This window comes from Rhinatrema bivittatum, chromosome 4 (assembly GCF_901001135.1).
Source record: "Rhinatrema bivittatum chromosome 4, aRhiBiv1.1, whole genome shotgun sequence".
Classification (NCBI taxonomy): Eukaryota; Metazoa; Chordata; class Amphibia; order Gymnophiona; family Rhinatrematidae; genus Rhinatrema; species Rhinatrema bivittatum.
The window spans coordinates 145814115-145836788 of NC_042618.1; the positions used below are offsets into that span (position 1 = coordinate 145814115).

The 22674-nt window shown below is 43.5% G+C and overlaps 1 protein-coding gene across 3 annotated transcripts in view; it reads right to left on the reverse strand.

Annotated features, from left to right (window-relative positions):
- Positions 1 to 22674, reverse strand: part of EGLN3 (egl-9 family hypoxia inducible factor 3) — a 60906-nt gene that overhangs the window by 27401 nt on the left and 10831 nt on the right. The window contains exon 2 of one of the 3 annotated variants that reach the window (XM_029598935.1): positions 454 to 603. The exons of the other annotated variants lie outside the window; for them this stretch is intronic. Coding sequence (XP_029454795.1) covers positions 454 to 603 — 150 coding nt within the window. The remainder of the gene's footprint in view (positions 1 to 453; positions 604 to 22674) is intronic. 3 annotated transcript variants of the gene reach the window in all.

The window sequence follows — 22674 nt, forward strand, 5'->3', positions numbered from 1 at the left end:
TTTTTTTTTTTCACTTTTGACATTGAAGGTAGGAAAAGAGAAATGCATTCTCAGTTAGGAAAGAGTCTGCAGGCGAGCAGATCCACTCATAAAAGACAAAAACACCAACAATTTTTCCATGTAAAATACATTTAGTGTCGTAAATGGATTAACAGTACAATCTAGACCAGCAATGCTGACTGGATAGCTGGATCTGCTCCTGGCTTGGTACTGGAAAAGCACTGTTAGTTTTCCAGAATCAGATTCAGGTAACTTTCCATGTGTTGCCAAAGACACATTTTCTATACAGCAAACATCTCCACAAGTGACTGCTGATGCAAATAAAAACAAAAAAACCGGGAAGCCCGCTTTCCACAGGGTGCCGTGACGGACTGTTTGCACACACGCTGGCGACACACACACACAGCCCTCCAGCTACTTCTCTCATGTGCATGCTCGCAGAGGAACACCTACCGAGAACAGGCGGCACGGCAGCAGCATCCTGTACCTTGGCGGTTCATTGTTGCTGCTGGCTATTTTTAATAATCGTCCAGCCAGGCTCAGCAGTGGCAGGAAACCGTAAGCTTTTGTCTGTCCGGAGGACAGCGCACTGCCGCACGGCATCTAGAAAGGGGGAGGGGGAACGATTAGGATGCATCTTTAAAGGCATCAATGTGGATTCCCTCATGGAGGTTTCTTTCCTTCCTGTTGAACACGCCGTGAACATCCTGGGCTCGTGATACAAAGCTCGGCCGGACAGTCAGTTCAGCCATTGTGCCGGACTTGCTCAGAATCCAGGCCTTGGCTGTGAACAGCACAATGGCTGCTCCTGACAGTCAGGCTAATTATTTTATACAGCAATATCTTTGCGTTATTATAGGAATAAAGACAATCTGGGAGAGGACGTAAGCAAACAATTGCCTACAAGTTCAAAATGCACCTGACATGGGGGGTTACAAGAAAAACAAGAGTCTAGACATTGCTTTGTCCAGATTGTTTCATCATGTCTCAGAATGTTATGCACAAGAGAAGCGTCCCAAGCTGTATATCCACCTCTAGGGTCAGGCCATTCGTACTGTAGCTCTAGACGAGAGCCCTTATGCATAGGAAGGCCAATAATGAAAGCCATTTGGCCCGTGGAAATGGGCTATACAGATATATATTTATCCACACACACAATAAAAAGGTGCAAATTTTATGCAGGTAATTCTGAGGAAGGATGGGCAGTAATCAAAGCAAACTACTTGTGCAAGTTTGCTTTGATTATTGCAGCAAACCACCACAAGTAAACTAGACACGGCGTTTGCCAGAACATCAACAGTTTTATTACCTACTCCTGTAGGCTGAATGCATTTTATTATGCACAGCATAGATCCATAAAGCTTATGGATCTCACAAGAAGATAAAAAGGATAGCTTCTTGGCTATTACACGTATCTCAATTTGAGTGTCTCTCTCTCTCTCTCTCTCACACACACACACACACACACACACACACATGGCTCAAGAAACTTTGCCCTCTGCTCCAAAAGCAAAATACTTTTTGGCCTGAATGGTAAAACTGAATCTGGATTCATAAACCAACTACATACCAGTGATTAATTTTGATTGCCAACTACCAAAGCTGGACAGACCCACCCCTACAGCATGCTATGTAGGTGATGTGATATGTCACATGGCTGCTCCCCGAAGAGCACAGAAACAACAGGGCAGCAGCTTAAAAAAATTCAATGGATGGGGAAATGTAAATTACAAAATGTTGGCCAACACTCTCCCTGTGAGCAAGGAATCATCCCGACACCTTATTTCAGCCATGATTTTCTACTATATATGATCAGCCTCCAGGGGAGAGACTAGCCGAAATTAAATATTCTTTTTTCCTGGCACCGTTACTGCTGGAACGAAGCCCTGGACAATGAGAGGAAATCATTCTGATCCTCCTAGTGCCGGTTGAAATAATATCGAGTTTCAGCAGTGTGCGGCCTGGAACAGCTCCAGTCTGGAGCAGCTTCACCTCAGTGAGGCCTCCGGCTGTCACCAGGGGTATGTGACTTTCACAAAGAATACCCAAGGATGCTCAGCACAAACACAGCAAGGCAAAGCTCCCTTATAGCAGGCAGAATGTTCACTCCCTCACAGTGCTTTCTTGTGTACTTCAATGTGGCTTTTTTTAGATCCTGGGTTATAGTGGATGGTTAGGCACATCCAGAGATGCTGAGCCGAGTGGGGAAAACTATTCTCCTGAGTTTGGTGGGTCCCGCACTGGAATTGTTTGAGGTGGCTGTTATAGGATGAGAAGAGTCACAGCGGGCATCATTAAACATCAAGACTCAAACAATTATTAAAAATTAAAATCATTAAAATCAAGACTCAAATGCTGTTCAAACAAGCATTTCCGGACTCCAATTGATTTAACACCTCAACATCAACACGCATCATCATCTACACCATTGTTAACTACCTCTACTATCGTTAGCCATTATTAATTAGTAACCTGTCCTTTCTCTTCCTTCTTCGCCAAGTTCTAGTCACCCTGTTACATGTAACTGCCTTTCCGCACCATAGTTCTAGTTTAAGTTTATTACGCACTCCTGTTTTATGTGAACCAGCATGATGTGACTGCTGTCTCGAATGCCGGTATATAAAAAACCTAAATAAATAAATAAATAAATAAATAAACAAACATACACCATCCTAGGCTATGATGGGTTAACCCATTACAGACCTTAGTGCACAGGGGCATTGACAGGAGGATAAAATCGGATAGGACTCAGGAGTGACACAAGGAAATATTTCATCACAGAGCAGGTAATGGATACATGAAACCACCTCCCCGTGGAGGCGACAGACTAGAACAGTAACAGAATTCACGAAAATCTGGAAGCAGCACAACGTGTGCCTAAAGGCCGAGACTGGCTAGGCACATCAGGCATGGGCAGACTAAATGAGCTTCTCCGTCCTTATCTGCCGTCATTCTATATGCTTCTATATTAGAAGCCTTTCTGGAAATTATATGCTAATTCCAGCGGCTGGCGCTTATACCAGTAAATAACCTTAAACTGTAATGGAACAGCCTAAGTATACCCGAGAAGTGGATGCTATTGGTGTTATCAGTGGGAATGTATAATCCTCAAGCACAGCAGTATGGAGCTTTCGAAGCAGAATATAAAATAACTTTTAAAGACATGTGAGCCTTGATATGAGCTGAGCCGGCCCATGTTCCTTCCCTGGACCAGCACAGGTATGCAGCACTTGGGCAGAGTCACCCAACCGAAAATGTAAAAGAATGTCTATTAAAAGTTACCTTGACACAAGTGGGAGATTTTGGGGGGGGGGGGGGGGGGGGGGTTTGTCTGTTGTCAGTTTCACATTTTATTTTTGGTGAAACTAGTCACCTTTTTTTGCTTTCTTTCTGCTAAAATGTTCTCATCATATACAATTTTATTGAAGGCATTTGGGGGCTAACTTCCTCTCGTCCAGTACTGTGCCTCATGTTCAATGAGGCAGGGCCTAAGGCAAGCTCGAACTGCTCTTCCCATATTGTACCTCTTCTGCAGATAAAAAAAAAAATAAATTCCACTTAACATGGACAATAAAACTCCTGTTATCACAAGCACAAGTTTTACTAACCTCCCCACCACTCAAAGAAAAAATTAAAAATCTGTATAGCTGAGGCAGATAGCATAGAGCAGTATTTGATTTTAACTTGGTTTGAATGTCATTTAGGCCATTAAGTATATACATGTAATTGTTATAACTGTAGGTAACTGACACCAAGCGTGCTTCTGGAAAAATATATTATCCGCCCGCAGCTGAACCAGAATCTTACCAAGGCTGAAATGTATGCATTTAAAGCGAAAAATGGTATTTCACAAGGAAATAAAATCCAGTGTTCCTGCTTGATTTTTTTTCTACTTTTTGGCATACCTTTAATCTCCCATCACTAGCCACAGCTGCAGAACTTGGAATCCAGGCCTAAGCTCAGTGACGGAAGATGGTTTTCTGCTTCCTATGCCATGAGCTGAATTATGCTGTCAAAAGCCATCTCCGCAGATAAGTTGAGGAGGAGGAGGCAGGGAGTGCAGAGGAAAAAAGGAAGGGACTGGGGATGGCAAGAGGAGAGAGGTTTGGGTATTAAAGGAACCAGGTTACATCTCAGCAGCCCAGCATGAATCAGCACTGTCAACTAGAGATGTGCATCGTTTTTTCTGTTCGTGTCGTTCTTCGTTTTTCGGCCGCCATGGAAAATGTCGGTTTTTTTCGGTTTGGGTCTTTTTTTCGCGAAAAATCGATTTTTAGTTAGTGCGCGCTAACTCCCCGTTAATGAGCACTAACAAAAACCGTTAGATTTTGTTACTTTTTGTTAGTGCGCACTAACGGGGAGTTAGCGCGCACTGACTCCCGTTAGTACGCACTAATCAGGAAAACAAATTTTTGCAAAAAAACAGGAAAATCCCGATCTTTTTCGGGCTCCCTGAAACATGCCGAATTGGACAATTTCGTTGAAATTTTCCAATTTGGCAAAAACGAATGTACATCTCTACTGTCAACATAACTCCACCCACGATGGCATGGAGTCAGTCCTGTCTACAGCAACGACTACAATAAATAGCATCAACATACAGCTAGAATCCTGAAGGACTTCCTTCAATGAAAGCACAGCAATAAAAAAAATACTCCATGAACTTAAAAACCACCATTACCGAACACCAAGTCGGATGAAGATTTCCTTTTCCTAAGCTCCTGACGTTAACCTTCGAACCACACAACGAAAAATGGTTTCTAGTAGAAGCAACTCCCGTTTTTCCCTTCAAGATAGCAAAGTCTTTCGTTCCTGACTTCATTTCTCCTGCTGTGGTCTTGTTCCTGGTTCTCCTTCCTTCATGGGCTGCCTAATGCAGAGGTAAGCAGCTCCAGCCCTTGGGCACTGCAAGCAGGTCTGGTTTTCAGGATATCCACAGTGAATATGTATGACAAATATTTAAATACAATGGAGGCAGTTCATGCAAATCCATTTCTTGCATATTCATTGTCTGTCTGCTGAAAACCAGACCTGTTCGTGGCATTCGAGGAACAGAATTGCCTACTCTTGACCTAATAGCAGGCATTTGTATAATTTCTGCCATTCTCTGTACACTCCTTTTATTACTACCCCAAGACTTCCTGGAGGTCACTCCTCGACTGCTCATACATTACTCATGGTGGATAATATTACTCTTTATAGTGATCAACAAACCAAGGCCCCAGATTTTTAGACTATCATCAGACCTAGCTCCACAAGGACTGGACAAGGATTTCTAATGTTCATTTATCACAGAAGCCAGCAAGGACAATAGCAATGGGCCATTTACCTAAATTAATGGGAGCACTACAGTAAACCAATACGTGTAGTCGATAAACACAAGCAGCTTTTTTCTGCTTCAGTCCCATCAGGAAGATATTCCTTTCCTCTGAAATTGTACCAACTTCAAACTACTTTGTCATACAAATAATTTTAAATGTGTTGTCGCAGTAATAGATAAAGCAATTTAAAATAAAGGGAACAAAATTACCAAAAAACTACTGTGTACAGAAAAGACAAGGACAATTTCCAGGTTTTGGTGCTGGTCCGTACCGTCCCTGGCCTGATGGTGGACACCACATATTTTGCTGCCGTAGCTGCTGTTTCTACTCTCCCTCCCAGGGTTATGAAGTTTTTCCCGCTCATTCTTTTGTGGGAAGTCTGATTTTTCTCTGTTAGTATTGGGACATATGCATCCCTGATATCCTTTGCATTTGTTTCTGTTTTGCCAGTGCCGCAATGTATACAGTTTGGTTTCTTGGAGTTTGCAGTTCAATATTTGTTTGCACATTTCTGGTTTCTGATCTGGTCACTTAAGATGTATTTGGTGAGAGTCTGTCACTGTTCTGCATGTGTGACTGAGGTGAGGCATTGTTCTAGCCCAGTGGTTCTCAACCTTTTTTCGGTCTGGACACACCTGACAGATGTTTCTCGCATGCGAGAGACACTGAACACATGACCGTCACGGGGTTAAATGTAAACATACACTCTGTGTCCACAGGAACCCCTTCCACAATGGGTGCAGAGCAGAACTAGGACATTCCCCGTACAATAAACGATATTCTGGTTTTGGTGTCATCTCAGCGCAGGAAAACAAACTCCCTTTACTACCAGGCGCAATAGCCCTTCTTATGAAAAGACAGTAATTTACCACTAATGTATATCCTATTGAGGAAACACAACAAATAAGATTGATATAAATGCCTACATGCTAGTAAAATACCTCACCTCGGTCACACACCCAGGACTAGCCTTCACCAAGTACAAAAAGACTACAAATTACAAATATATAGAGACAGAAACTGGAATGGAAACCCAAAAAAGCCACTCTGCATGCAGTACAAACCTGGAGAAATGGAAACAGAAATATAGCATCTAACAGACACAAAGGATCTGTAATAAAGCACACAAACTAATCTACACAAAGTTACACCTGCATTATGGCATGCACTCAAAACAGTAACAACCCTATCTATGAAAAGGCAACACTACAAATATTAAACCAGGCCCTAAACACTAATATACCTCCTATTAGGAAAACAGAATAAAACCAGCTGCTATAGATCCCCACACAAAAATAATTGTAAAGCTATATTAATAAATGTTACAAAACAGCTGATGAACAGAATAACATCAAACAATTAAAAACACATAAAACTTATTAAAAATTCTTCAAACACCAATAAAATATTTCACAGTAGACATCTCATAATACCCAATAATTAAAATGGCAGTCACCTCCCTGACCAGTCTCTGTCTCCCTCACACACATACTAGTCATCTTCTGTCTCCCTCACACACATACCAGTCACCTCCCTGACCAGCCTCTGTCTCCCTCACACATACCACTACCTTCTTGACCAGTCTCTCTCACACACATCCACACTCCAGTCATCTCCCTGACCTGTCTCTCTCTCAATCACACATATGCTCTCTCACTCTGACACACACTGTCAATCACACTTGCACAAACACGCTCTCTCTTACTTACATACATGCTGTCAATCACACACACATGCTCTCTCTCCCCGTGGCTTGCTCTCACAATCCCCCCTCCCCCTAGCACAAATGACAGCTGCAGTAGCCTCCTCCTCCAGCCCCTGCGGCCTGAGAATGAAGAATCCCATCAGCTGCGGGGACTAACACTGCTCTTGATTTTAGTCCGGGTCCACGCTTCTGCCGCTACTTTATGCAGCATGGTCCTCTCTTCTTCCCAAGCGCCCCACATATATCACTTCCTGTTCCGGGCTGTAGGGGCAGGAAGAAGAAAGGGCCATGCCGCTGATGTTGACAGCTTCCACCAGTGGTGTACCTAAAGTATTTGGCACCCGGGGCAGATACTTCCTTTGGCAACCCCAACCCATATATAAATTTAAAAATTTTCTAAACAAATCAATAAAATATTTCAAAACAGCAGACACATCAAATAACACCCAATAATTTAAACTACTAAGGATTTTAAAAATACTCTACTCTCCAAATCTGTCACCCTGAGATTATCATAGACTGATGGCACGCATACACACACTTCCCTCTGTCTCTTGCTCTGAACACGCACACAGACAAAAAACTGAACCAGAAACCGCAACAAGCCAGATTCTGTATGCAATGCAACAATGGAAAAGCAGAACATCACTATTCCTCAAAACAAGACAATCAAGAAATATAAATCAATAGAATAGTAAAAGCATACTAAAAAAATATACATATCAAAATAGTTGATGAACAGAACATCATCCTCATTTAGAGCTCCTGTACAAATTTCCTAAACATCAATAACATATTTCAAAACAGCAGACATATCAAATAACACCTAATAATTAAAACTAATAAGGTTAAACATTTTCACCCACGCTAAACCTGGAAACCTTTGATTTCCAGTAAACCTGAGATTGTAATGGGTTAGTGGAGGGCACACACAAACTTTCTCTGCTCTCTTATATTGTCACTCTTCTACACCCTTCTTCTCCCTCACTCCCCCTTCCCCTCCCTTACCTCTCAGTCACTCATCCCCCTTTCCCCAATCTCACCTCCCTTTCCCCCTTGCCCCCAGTCACTCAAACCCCCTTCCCTCACTCCCCCTCTTCCTCCCACTGCCTCCCTCCCCCACTTTCCTCTGTCACTCACCCCCCTCTCCCCTTCCCGTCCTTCACTCTCACCCCCTCCTCTTCTCTCTGTCACAACACCATGTGACTCACCTCTGCCCTAAGGTGGTCCTCCTTCCTGCCAGCGAGGTGCAAGAAGCTCGCTGGCAGGTCACCACAGTGCTACTGCACTGGGGCCTCTAATTGCTGGCTGAGGGGTGGGAACCCCCGCCTGCCTGTCACAAATCTGCACCGCGCTGGGCCTCTAATTGTTGGCCACAGCAAGGGAAGCACCAGGAGGGGCAGGATGGGAGCCAGTGAGCACAGCAGAGCTGGCACGAGAAGCACACACTCAGGGCAGGTAAAACAATGTTTTCTTTTCTCTTCTGCAGCTGTGCCGCTAGATTATACATAAAAATCAGCTGTCTGGTGCTACGAAACACGCCCGGTGGCACCCCCCCCCCCCCCCAACTTTAGTACACCACTGGCTTCCACTAACTCCGTTGCTGTTCCTGCCCGAATGAAACGGCAGCAGTATTAGTGGAAGAATATATGTGACTCGCTGTGATGAAAGAGAGGGTTGGAAGCACGACCGGGGCAGCGGGACACCGGGAAGCTGCGACACACCTGCCGGTTCTTGGTGATCCGCTGCTTAAGAATCACTGTTGTAGCCTGCAGTTTCTGTGTAGGGTTCTGTCTTCCAATCTGCATCTTCCAATAGGAGCAGCAAGGTGTTGGAGGGAAATTTGCCGACTTTTCGTAGGCCGGATTTTAGTGGTTTGAGTTCTGGGCATCAGTGCTGGTTGCCTCCTGTGCTGATTCACAGAGTGCTTGGAAGTGGAAGGAGTTTTGATTATTCATCAGATGTCACCAGAATCTAAATATTCTTTTTTGGATGAAACGTAGTAAAGGAGAAGCTTTCTAATTCTGTTCTATACCTATTATTAGAGATGTTTCTGTGGATGTGGAGTGTCTGCTTGCAGAACCAGAGGTACAGTGGACCCTCGAGTTACCACCGGCTTGACTTACAAACAACTTGGATTACAACCAAACTCTTGAGTTACAACCTGAATGCCGGCCAAGGCCATGTGTATCTGCTTGTGTGTGCGGTTGCTTCTAACTGGGCGTTTTTTCCTGTAAATCGCATTTTTTGGGGCTTGGTGGGTGGGACTTCTGCTCTGCTGTTGCAGTGATTGGCTGCTGCTGCCGATGAGGCCTGTCCATCTCAGGTGCACCCAGAGCTGCAAATGTTCACAAGCAACAGCATCACTGGTGACCAAGGAAGCTTCTGTGCAGCAGCAGAAAGGGAGTGTAGCACTCAGCTGGCTACAGCAAGGTATCAGGAGGGGAGGAATGAGTATGCTGGGAGGGGGAAATGAGTGTTTGGGGGCCAGAGATGTGCTCTGAGGGGGTGGGGAGGGGGGAATCCTCCCCCTCCTCCCTTCCTGCGAGCCAAAGATGTCAACTTGAATGGTGAGGAACATAAGAAATTGCCATGCTGGGTCAGACCAAGGGTCCATCAAGCCCAGCATCCTGTTTCCCAACAGAGGCCAAACCAGGCCACAAGAACCTGGCAATTACCCAAACACTAAGAATATCCCGTGCTACTGATGCAATTAATAGCAGTGGCTATTCCCCCTAAGTATAATTGATTAATAGCCATTAATGGACTTCTCTTCCAAGAACTTATCCAAACCTTTTTTGAACCCAGCTACACTAACTGCACTAACCACATCCTCTGGCAACAAATTCCAGAGCTTTATTGTGCGTTGAGTGAAAAAGAAAGAATTTTCTCCGATTAGTCTTAAATGTGCTACTTGCTAACTTCATGGAATGCCCCCTAGTCCTTCTATTATTGGAAAGTGTAAATAACTGAGTCACATCTACTTGTTCAAGACCTCTCATGATCTTAAAGACCTCTATCATATCCCCCCTCAGCCGTCTCTTCTCCAAGCTGAACAGCCCTAACCTCTTCAGCCTTTCCTCATAGTGGAGTTGTTCCATCCCCTTTATCATTTTGGTTGCCCTTCTCTGTACCTTCTCCATCGCAACTATATCATCTTTTTTGAGATGCGGCGACCAGAATTGTACACAGTATTCAAGGTGCGGGAATCACCATGGAGCGATACAGAGGCATTATGACATTTTCCGTTTTATTAACGATTCCCTTCCTAATAATTCCTAACATTCTGTATGAAATTGTTGTTTCTGGCAGGTTAGGCACATTTTATAACTTTTTGGTGAGTACACTAGGAAAATTATAGGTGTTTCTGGTAATTACACACATTATACAACCCTTTTTTTATTATGAAAATGTTGGGTAAGGGGTGCTTTGGGAGGTTCAGAATGCATTATGAGTATTTCCATTATTTCTTATGGAAAACATAGTCTTGACTTATAACCAACTTGAGTTACAACCAGCCCTCACGAACGAATTGAGTTTGTAAGTCAAGGGTCCACTGTATAGGATTTCTGTTGGGGTTCTGTTGGGTTAATAATAGACCCCAGACCTCGCTCCCATATGATGCTATCAAATAATTTTAATAGTAGTTTTACTACTAGTCAGGGGGAAGGGGGAAAAGAAATATATTTGTCCAGAGGTTTCCTGTTGTACCAGAATGCTATTCCTCCAGTGAATGGCAAGGAATGTGAACACTAAGGACTTTCCCTGGAAAAGATAAAGAAAATCTTTCCACTATGGCTGAATGTTGCCAGCCCTTAGAACCAACACCCAATAAACAAAAATCTACAACTGCCAATATGAAAGTTCAGCTGTCCCTATGGATAACTGGCACCCAGTCGACAGATGTGCCGAGATTACGAGGGTTTGTCACTGCAGAACCGGACCGCAGTAGCAAATGCACAAGAATGACATTTTTCCTATTTCAGAGAAGGATCCCCGGCACTTCTCCTGCTCCATGCACCCCAGGTACCAAATATCACGGTTTACTATCTCTGAGAGGATCCTGGACAGTACAGTCAGAGGAGAGTAAAACTCCCTAAACAAATATATGCTTGAGATTTTACATCTTGTTTTGTTTAGAAACTTAAGTCTATAAAACACCAAAATATATTAGATTTAAAATTGGGGAAAAAAACAAAAACAAATCAAGACTGGCCAAAGTACTAGAAGAAAGGATCCAATTGCTCTCAGGTTCGCAAGAAGGACAAAAGCTTCAAGCCTTAATGACTGCCCTGTAATTACAGGGGACATGAGCAGGTTCCTGTGCATGTATTGCCAGTCTGTTCAGTACAGCACCCCCAGAGATAGAGTCTCCCCATGTCTCTGGGATCCTCGTCATACAAAGCCTTGGTTTGCAGAAGGGGGGGGGGAGGCCTGGGGGGTGGTAGGCTCCCCAACCAGGAATAAGCTGAGCTATTCCCATGCCATCAGTCACCTTCATTCAAGGAGCAAGGGGCTGTCTACAAATTACTATCCCCCCCCCCCCCCCAGCTACATTGGCAGAACACTGAGGTTTCGAAATCTGAAGGCTGCTAGCAGTTGTGAGCATGTGTACGTCTGTCCTCATAGCAATAAAAACTCTGTGGTTTTAGCAAGGCGGCCCCAGAAACTGCTGAGCTCTGGCTCCCAGCCAGCAGGATGATGGCTTAATGACAGTGCTACGTGCTGAGCGTGAGGGTATCAGCAATCAGATAGTACATGCCACACAGTACATGCTACAGATAAACCATGGGGGGGGGGGGGGGGGGGGGGATAAGGGACAGAAGGAAAATGCTGGGCACACCAGCATAATTCAGGTCTCATTTCCAAAAAAGTGCGAGAAAAAGAATCACTCTCACGCTTCTTCTGCAGTCCTTAAAAAGCAGTGATGCTACAGTGACTACAGTACTCAGAACGTCAGCTTGCCTATTTCTTGGTACTATTGCATCCTCACAGGATCTTATTCCTAAGTCTCCTTTCTTTTTTGTCCCAATATCATCTCCTATTATTTTTAATACTTTTCTGGCAAAGAAAGGGTGCAACTTTGTATTAGTGCCACACCCTGTTTTTATCTCATTCTGCGATTCTACTCAGAACGATATGCTTTCTACATATCAGTACAAAGCCTGTGTGGAACTTATGATGATCAGCACAGCAGCACCCTGATTCAGTTGACTGTCAGTGGAGAAGTTAAGTGGAAGCACCTCTGAGAGCAATATTAAATCGGCACCCGATTTAATATTTAAAATCGGGTGCCGTGGTAAAAAGGAGGCACTAAGGGAAACATGCAGCCCCTAGCACCTCCTTGGCAGCGGTGCCCGGGAGAGGTGACTGTCAGCCGGTTAGGGAAACGGATGCTCAATTTTAGAGCATCTGTTTTCCTAACCTGTGCCCAGCCACAAGTTAGGAAAATGGACACTTCTTAATTGAGCGTCCCTTATCTTAGTTCCTCCGACTTAGTATCACATCGGGGGAACAGATAATAGCCTCATCAACATGCATTTACCTGTGATGAGCGCTATTTCCTAACCGCGCGACTGGACGTGCGCTCTGGACGCGCTAACCCCAGTTTTGCATCAGCAGTTATCGACAAGCGTGCAAAACATGTGTCCAGTCGCGGGTTGAGCCGTGCGCTGCAGCCAGGGCACAGTATTGCACTGGCCTGCAACAGAGCAAGTAAAAGACAGAGGTTCTGCCACACCTGTTAGCACTAAAATTATAGGTTAAATACACTTTGATTAAAATCTTTTATCTCCTGCAAAGGATGTAGAGTAGACAGAGGCTATAATTTGCTAATAAGTTTGCTGACTGGGAGCATTCAGAACAGTCATCTTTGGGTCCAAGTCTGAAAAGGTGCACACAAATTATTACCACAGACAGTCTTTTTGCCTTTGGCTAGGACATGTAGTAGGAGGTCTTCACTAGCTGCATGCTGGGAGATGTTACAGCACCGCTGCCAGTATTAGCAACATCAACACGAGGATGCACTTTCAGGTTAGAATGGTCATGAGCCCCTCCCCTCGGTGCTGTACCCATCCGGATCTATCACTGACCTGCCAGCGAAAGATCTCATCGCTGCTACCACAAGCCAACCTTGAGCTCAACATAAAATAAACCAAGTTAAAAAAAAAAAAAAAAAAAGGTTTGCAAAACAAAATATTCTCTCATTCAATCAAATAGTTTTGGGGTACTGTGTTCACTCTTTTTGGCACAGAGAGATGAGAGGCTATTAGCCAACAGAAATGCAACTTTGATGCAATTTTTGGAAAACAAACCTTCACTTAACCTCCAATAACAAATAAAAAATGGCAAGTGAAAACAGAGCAGGATCCAACCATCTAACCAGCAGATGTGCTAAAACCTGGCCATACCATGGCCAGCATCACCTGGCAGGAACATCTAACAGCTTGACTAATGATTGCAGGAAACAGAAAAATAACCCCGTCTAACCCTACTGTCTCCACCTGCACTGCAGACTTTTCCCAAATGGCTGGCAGTCTTGTGTCACTAGAGATTTAAGAGGCCCACGATGCCTGGCCCCACTGGCCATGGCTGCAAGAGGCTATTTTTCAAGAATAAAGCTGGACGGGGATCAATTTGTGCTCATGCAGGAATAGAAAAGGGAGTTACTAAGTGGCAAAACCTGGCACAGTGACCTAGTGACCAATTCCCATTTTCCTCAAACCATCTACCACAGGACTTTCCCAAACCCTACAGCCAGTCAGCTTTTCAGGATATCCAATATGAATATGCATGAGATTAATTTGCATACCAAGTATATGCAAATTGGCTATCCTGAAAACCCGACTGGCTATGGGGTCCCCAGGACAGGTTTGGGAAACCCCGGATGTAAACAGTCCATAGAAAAGAAAAAATGGCAGCAGATTAAGGACCCAAAGCCCAGTTTATCTGCTCGGTTTTCTTCCTGTTGTAATGCCACAGATCCCATTTGTACTCTGGCTTTCCCCTCGCTTCTCTGCACTTTTTATCCCAGGCTCTTTTCAATCCCGTTACCTATTTTTGCCTCCACCTCCTCTCGTGGGAGGATGTCTCCTGCATCCACCACCCTATCTGTGAAGAAATATTTTCTAGGGTTACTCCCCCTTCTATGTCCTTACAGCCTCATACTGTACGCCCTCTTGTCCTAGGTTCCTGAACCTGTCTCAGTGGCCCCTCAGACAGTTGGGTTTTCAGGATATCCACTATGAATATGCATGAGATAGATTTGTATGCACTGCCTCCATTGCCTGCAGATTTTTCATGCATATTCATGGCAGATATCCTGGAACACACCATCCAGCTGGGGCTCCCCCAGCACAGCTCTGGGAACCACTGTGCTAGGACATCCTATCTGCAGGAAGAAAAAACAAACAAACCTCTCTCACTTGTGCATTATCTATACTTTAGATGTTTCTGAATGTCTGTCAATTCTCCCCTATGAAACCTCATATTCCAGAGGATTCTCTTTTAAATCAGGGCAGGCAACGCTGGTTCTCAAGTGCCACAAAGCAGGTCAGAGTTTCCAGGATATCCATAATGAATATGCTTGAGATATATCTAAAAACAATGAAGGCAGTGCATGCAAATATACCTCATGCATACTCAGCTTGGATATCCTGAAACCCAGACCTGTTTGCAGCACTCAAGTTGCCTAAAAATCGGGGTTTTCCAACCAGTGTACCTTCAGACCAGATCAGCCGTGCCACGGAAGTCACCACTGCCCATCAATAGCTGATGCTCACATCCAGGCCAGCACTCGCGTTCTGCTTTCAGAACCTCACAGCAACAAGAAAGACACCAGCAGTGACTCTAAAAACATGGAGCTCCTAACAGTCGCATGCAGCAACCGAGGTAACCACACCAAACCAACTTCTCCCTTCTCCTGCCTTTCAGTCTTTGGAAGAAAGACTGGAGAGGTGTTTTTTTCAGTGCTTTCTTCTCTCTTCTTACGCCCATACGCGTCATCTCCATGTCCGCACTGGCTGCTCGGGAGAGGCTGGTGTGCCACACAAATGCTATTATTTTAGCATTTGGTTGTAACCTTTATTACTATGATATTCATTTTCGGCCAGTGTTTATCAGCCTTTTCATGTCCAAGGCACACCTGCATTAACAAACATGACATCTCTGGTTGGTACTCACTGTGACTGTAACTAGTCTGTAGTTTGAGTAACCCATAATTTTGCAAAAGTCTCTTCTACAATCCAGGCCAAGTTTTAGAAATAAGGGGAGAAGGAGCAGGACTGTGGCAGAAATCCACAGCAGTTTCTTACTTTTGCTATGGATTCTTCCATCCCATTTTTACCAGGGTTTTTAATCTTGCCTTCCTATACAGAGTACAATAACCCCCCCCCCCCTCTCTCTGCACCCTATTGAAAATCAGATTCTTCACCTGGAAACGAAAACCTTTACCCCTGAAAAGAGTCAGCCTTCAACCTAGGACCTCTCTCCTATGTCTGTGAGCTCCATATGGGGGACAGAAGGCTCTGGCAGAGGCAAGGGAATGGACAGTAACAGGGGTTTGAACCTTTGATCTGGGCTTTAATACTCACAAGCTTGCAACTTAAGTCAATCCAGCCATCACTCGGTAATCAGCCATCACACAGTCTGGCTTCATAGCTGCATCCGCGGGGCTTGTGTTGCACGACAACACGTCTGAATTCTTATTACTACCAGTACCCTGCGGTGCTATTTACAGCTGCGGCCCTTTCTCAGCAAGCAAAGCTGGTAGAGGAAGGCGTACTGGGAACTTCTTCTGTAAATCAAACCTGCAGGATACATGGGTTTTGTCATGTCAGCGAGAGGTGGAGGAGATTTCAGGGATTAGGGCATTCAGATTAGCTGAATACAAAGAAAGGAAAACAAGGTGATCTCAGCAGACTACCACACATGCAAAATCGAGCCCAACGTCAGACATTTTTGGTACTTCATTTAACAGCTGAACTGGGGCACTTCTGTTGGCTACTGCTCACCTTGCATCATGGGGGAGGGGAGGGTATAAAACCAGCGTCCTATCACTTCGCAACTAACTGCGGAATACATGAGTTGTCTTTTGTTCTAGAAAACCCTGTAAAGTACTTGATGCCTTGGTATCTGTGCAATAAACACAAATACTGTATGTACAAATTCTTTAAAAAAAAAAGTCTAGAACTGTATGACAACTGCAAAGAGCGCATGTAATGACTTCATTACATATTTGTATTACACTGATATATGTGTGTGTGTGTGTCTTCCAGCTGCTGTGGTGGTGGTGGTAGGATAGGAGTGAGGAGGAAGGGTCGTGTATGTGGCTGGGGCGAGAAGAGAGTTGTGTGGATGGGTGTTGTTAAGGGACCAGTGTTTCGAGGGTATATGCGGGCAGCTGGCTGTGTGTGAGTGCTGGCAGCACTTTAATTCCCCTCTCCGTCTCTGCTTTTTACTGTGGTATGGGGGTAGGGCCTGCACTCCTGCCACTGCTGTTTTATTTTGGTGGGTGGGGGGGGGGGAGCATGAACTAGGCTGCTTTTTGGCCACTCCAGGTCCTTTCTTCAACTGGCAAGGCCCAGGCTCTGCACCAGCTCGGCTTCTTTCCTCTCCTCCGCCCAGGTGCTCCATTGCTTATATCTGTTCTTTTGTCTGCACAACTGGAACATCAATGGCTCAAACAGGACAGACAAAAGTTAAAGCATTGGGTTGTTTTTTTTGCATAAAACACAGTAAAAAAATGTTTAAAAAGCCCACAGCGTCCTGCTAGAAAAGGTCTGTAGAATATACAGAGTATCCATAGTACCAGTTTTACTATTATTATGTAATGTCTGTGCTTTGTGTACAATTAACCACCTGACAAACCCAGACATGCACATCAGTTCCCAGCCAGCGCACTCACTCTAGGAACTCTGCTAAAAGGCAAATTCCTCAGTTTAGTATCAGAAAACGCCTGGCATGTCACATTTACAGATCTAGCGCCTCAGGTCTCTGCTGAACACCCGAGCATGCCAAAAAGCCATGGTCACGTGACTAGGGAAAAGCAAACAGTATGCAAAATACAAGTCTTCTAAACAGCTACAGCCGTTATGCTGCCAAAGCCATGAAAAGACGGGAAAAGGCAGGTGGAAAGTGCTGTCAACTGGCTCCGTATTTTCAGGACAAGCCAATGCAGAGCTTTGAGTCTGTTTTCTTAGGGCTTGCAACAGAGAAATTAGAACTACAAGTCCCTGCATGCACTGGGGTAAAACCAGGAGAGGATCATTCAGGCCTGGAAAAAAAAATGAAGCCAGATGGACTTACCCTAGATGTGGACAAGGGGGAGGAGAAATACAACATTGGGCTTAAAAATCAGTGTTGCAAAATGTAAACACAAACACATTTCCTGCGGCTTCTAACTGCTCAACAGTAGTCCTAAAGCTGTGTTTTTCAACCATGGTTCTGCACAATTGGATAGGGAGCAGGAATAGCTGCAGTCCCAGAGGATATCACAATATATAATAACAGGGTTCCTTAACCATAAAAACAAATGTATAGGGTGCTTGTCCTGCCTTTTTTTTTATTGGAGCTGACATCATCAGAGTGACTCTGTTTGTCAAAAAAGGGATGAGGAGACTCATGTTTATGGTAAAAAGATAGCTACTGCATTCCAGGTAGCAAAACAGGTCAGGCCCCAAATGCTTCATTAAATGCTCATTATCATCTTATTCACTGCTATTTGGCCTCCCATACAGCCTCCGCTCAAGCTTTGAATAGAAAATAATTTTAATTCACCAGCCTGCCCAAATAACTAAGTTTGCCTGGACTTTGTGAATTGACCCCAGGATGATTAATTCCACAGTCTCAGATAGATGGTACAGGTATCTATTTCCATAATGCCATCTTGAAAACCTAAGTAACTCAAATCCGAATCATCATCACCATTATACAGCATAAACTGATCTACATAAATTATTCAACTCATCTATCCAACCAAAGTCTTGAACTATTATCTTCTTGTGGAAATGACTGATGCTCCCCATCCCTCAATGTGAAGATTGCTTGTATAATTGTGCCTGGCATATATGAGATGTGTAGCTTTTTTTTTTTTCATTTCTTGGTTTGGTTCAGGTCCCCCGCAGGTAATTTCATTTTTTCCGCGGTTCTGGATTTTTTTATTTTTTTTTTGTGGTTCCTGAATCTCGTGTTAGCACGCACCAACACAAAATACGAATTTTTCCAAAATTTCTGAAAAATTTCCTTCGTTTCAGAGCGCTCCCGAACTATTTCGTTGGAATTGTCTAATTTGTTCAAAACAAATGCACATCTTTAATAGTTACAGCTCCTTAGCAACCTCAGGTTTGCTCCCTGGCACATTAGAAGCAGATTTTTAGACCCCAGAAAACAGTATCTAAAAACATAACATGAAACTAATCTGAAAAATTATTTTTTTTAGGCTATGAATTGATGATTTCTGAATAGATCAGAGCACAGGATGAACACTTTAAACATCCAGCATGCTCCTCAATATAATGGGCCATGCATGATTCTAAACTAGTTCAAATTCAAATCTTTATGAAACAAGGTCATTTCTTATTTTTAAAAATCTTTCACCCTTACCCCACTTCAATGAATTGAGGTTATGTGCAATTTATCCATTTGGGCCATTTGTAAGTATATATCTGAATAATATTTTGTAATATGATTTTGTGTATTCTTTTTAGGATCTTGCTGAACACAAGGTTCTTTCTCAGCCAACATTCCATATTCTATTTACAGAAAATTAATTTCCTTCAAACATAAAATTATTGGAGGTCATATGATGATGTCCCGATAAGTCTTCAGATGAAGACTGGAAGAGCTCCAGACAAACCTAATTTAATTTACCTTAAAATCACACATTTTCCAAGAAGCTTTGGGTCCAGGATGTCTAAAGAGCTGGAAAAGAAATCATTTCCAGTCCTGTGGAGCAGAACAAGCCAAAAAACCCCAGCAGATAATTAAAAAGACTGATGCCGAAAAGCCCAAGCACACCAAGAACTTGTTCTCTGGGGATTGTCTCACTTAATAAAAAAACTTGGCCATGGATGGATCCAAGATGGCTGCACATTCCGAGTAGGTGCGGAGCGGTGTCCTGCTGCTGGTAAAAATCTACAGCTTTTTCGTATCGATATGCCTCCAAAGAGGAAGGGGAAAATTAGAGTATACCCTTCTACACCCCCACCTTCAATGGCGATGCAGCAGGAGATTATCTGGTTCCTTACCTCGTCAGCTTTAGAAACTCCAGGAGTCGAGGAACCCTTGGTGCAGGAAACTGAGAGGGAAGTTTCAGCACCAGAGGAGACAACACTGAGCCCAGATCTAAGGCCAGCACCGAGGCAAAGATCAGGGTCGTTGTTTCAACCCGACACGTTGAACGAGGAAACCTCTTCCGGGTTGCTGGCAGAGACTCCAACTTTGATCGCAGCCTCACAGGCAGTACCAGCAATTGCGACTACCTCGGGAGAGACGATCAATGCAGGAATATCGAGAACCAGACTTGAAGAAGGGGCAACTGGGGTAAGTCACAAGAGTAATATCCTTCAGTTACAAGTGATTACCCCAGAAATAAAGCCTTTAATGATTCCTGAACGCCCTGAAGTCGTCACTATGGCCGCATTATGGGACTTAATGGTGAGTGTGAAAGTAGAGAGTTTTGCGTCCCAAAACGCTCTTACTTCATATGATGCTCAAAGGAAAATAGAACAGATTACAACGAAAGTGGAGACTGGAGAAGAAGGAGCGAGAGAACTTAAAATTTAAAGCTGCTGTTGTAAAAGATAAAGAATTTCTCGCCAGAAGAGTGGAAGCTCTTGAAAATGCTTCTAGACACTTAAATATCAGAATCTTAAATTTTCCTCGCGTATTGGGTGAAACACCCTATGTTTCTTTGAAAAGATATTTTCAAGAGGTTCTTGGTTTTGAAGAAATTAATTTACCAGCAGTAAATAAATGTTATTTCCTTTCTAAAGCTGTTTCTACAACAAATAGACTTAATCTTCAAGAAAACGACTGAAATATTAGAAAGTTCATCAATAGAAGTATTAGACAGAGATACTCTACTGATATCACTTACATCTTTGGTAGCTGTGCAAACTATAATGAAAAATTATTTTAGAAAGTTCCCGACCTCTTTTCTCAATCAAAATGTAAAAATTTTTCAAGACCTTTTTTCTATAACACAAGAGAAGCGCAGGGCCTTTTTAACCCTGCGCCAAGAAACAATTTCGCTGGGGTATTCCTTCAAGTTAAAATTTCCTTGTAAATGTGTATTAAAGAAAGGTTCTGAAGTAATTGTATTTTTTTTTACAGTTGAACAATTGAAAACCTTTTTGCAATTTAAAACTCCTATCACTTTATCTCCCATAAATGTGTAAAGATTGAGAAATAGCTGACAGACGTGCAGTAATTATCTTTATTTCAATTTTGATGTTACTTATAAGTATCTCTCTATGTTTTCAGATCCAATGTAATATATTATATTGATTTATGGATTAAGAAAGGAAGGGAAGTTTAAATCATTTTACTTTTGGAAAAATGTATGTGTTGAGAAAATTTCATCCCTTCTTTCTGTTGTTTTTCTATATTTGCAAAATTTGGGTTTTGTAATGCTAAAAATTGATAAATAAAGAATTTTAAAAAACCCCAAAACTTGGCATTCCAGAAAATGCTGGACAACAGGTCAGAAAAAAATCATCACCATGAGGAACAATTTCAAACTGGAGATAGTGGTGAAAGTTGCCCATCCGGTTTCTTCTGTAAATGATAATTTGGTGAGATTAAAAAGATGATGAATCAAGAATCCTGAAGATGGGAGGCACACATAAAAGGGACATGCGCGTAAATAACGGGGTTACGCGTCGAAGTGCCGGGCTAGGACAGCGCCATTCGACACTGTCTCGAGGAAGTGGGCACAGGCAGCAGGCCGGCACACATAATTTACTTCTACCCCGAGCAGGTTAAGTTACTGAACAAAAAAAAAAAATAGGACAGGTAGTTAGGGGTCAGGGTGGACAGAGGATAGGGGTGGAAGGTTAGGGAGCGGGCAATCATGTCACCGTGCGTAATTTGAACATTCCCCCCTGCGCGAATCGTAGGCAGCCCGCAGTCATCGGATTTTATAACATGCGCAAAGGGTTGCAAAGATGTTAAAGGAATTTGAGCTTCCATTTCACTCGACTGACTAGCATCAAATTTTGTGCATGGAACATAAAATGTTTCTTTTATAACCAGATGGATGTTTATAAAAGAAACATTTTATGTTCCTTGCACAAAATTTGATGCCAGTCAGTCGAGTTAAAGGAAATTGAGCTTCCATTTCACATCTCTGCAACCCTTTGCGCATGTTATAAAATCCGATGGCCGCACGCATATGTGCAGGCTGCCCGCGTCTCACTATTCACAGTTTACAAAATAATTAAGATACATCTGGGATTAAACAAATAGCATGCAACAATATCAAATGAGCAAGATAGGACTAACCTAAAACCACAAGTAGTAGCCTTTTCCATTGAACTCAATCGCTTGCTCCTTTAGGGGTAGATTTTTTTTTTTTTTAAATGTGTGCGCGGTTCCCGACACACGCACATGGACGTGGCTCTTTTATAACATGGGTGCGTCGGCACGCGCATGTTATAAAATAGTCTTCCTGTGCACACACACATGCGCTGGATTTTAATATCCGCGTGCGCATGTACGGGCAAGGTGGCTTCTTCTGCACGTGGGGGGGTGTGTGTATTTTTTTTTTTAATTTACGCGCGGCAACGTGATTTCTGTTTTTACCAGTTCCCTAACCCTAACCTTCCTCTCTCTTCCCCCAACCCCTAAACTACCCCCTACCTATCCCCAATTTTTTTATTTTTCTACTTACTGCTCCTTCGGAACAGAAATATCTTCCACGCGCCGCTGGCTGCCGGTGCGTGCTTCCCCAGGGCAGCGTCTAATGGCGCTGTCCCGGCCCGCCGCCCCTTTCTAAGGGCCCAGCCCTTCAGTGCATATCGGGGGGGTTACGCGCGTGGCCAGGTCCTTTAGAAAATGCGCCCGGCGCGTACAGGGCCCGGCCCCGCGCATAATCCCCAAATTTTACGCGTGTGGGCCTTCTAAAATTGGCCCGTTAGGTTTTTCTGGGTGGGATGGCTAGGTCTTATGAGGTCGAAAAGTTGGCAAACTAGTTAGTTCTTGCCGCATGACTACTGCTCTTAGGGGGAAAAAAAAAAGTGGCACAGCTCAAGTGCTGGAAAAATAATCCAGCTGAGATCACGCTTCTAAAATGACTTTACTTTCGCTCTCGGTGAGGGAATGGAAACTCATGACTGCATCTGCTCATCATCTTGGACCTGGAGGAAGCCTGGGAATTAATTCCAGACCTTTGGCCAGCATTGTGTTTTGATTACTCGGGTCAGTAGTGTTCTCACTGATGTCATGACAAGTTTTTTGGTTTTTTTTTTTTACTTTCCCTCTCTTTGAAATTATACGCTAATCCATTATATGCTGCATATTCTTTAGAAATAAAAACAATTTAAAAATACACATAAATTATATTACCTAATTACTGCTGGGTAAAAGGAGGCAGAAGGAGACACAGTGACTCACTCAGGATTCAGTGACAGATGTGGTGTGAACTTGCAA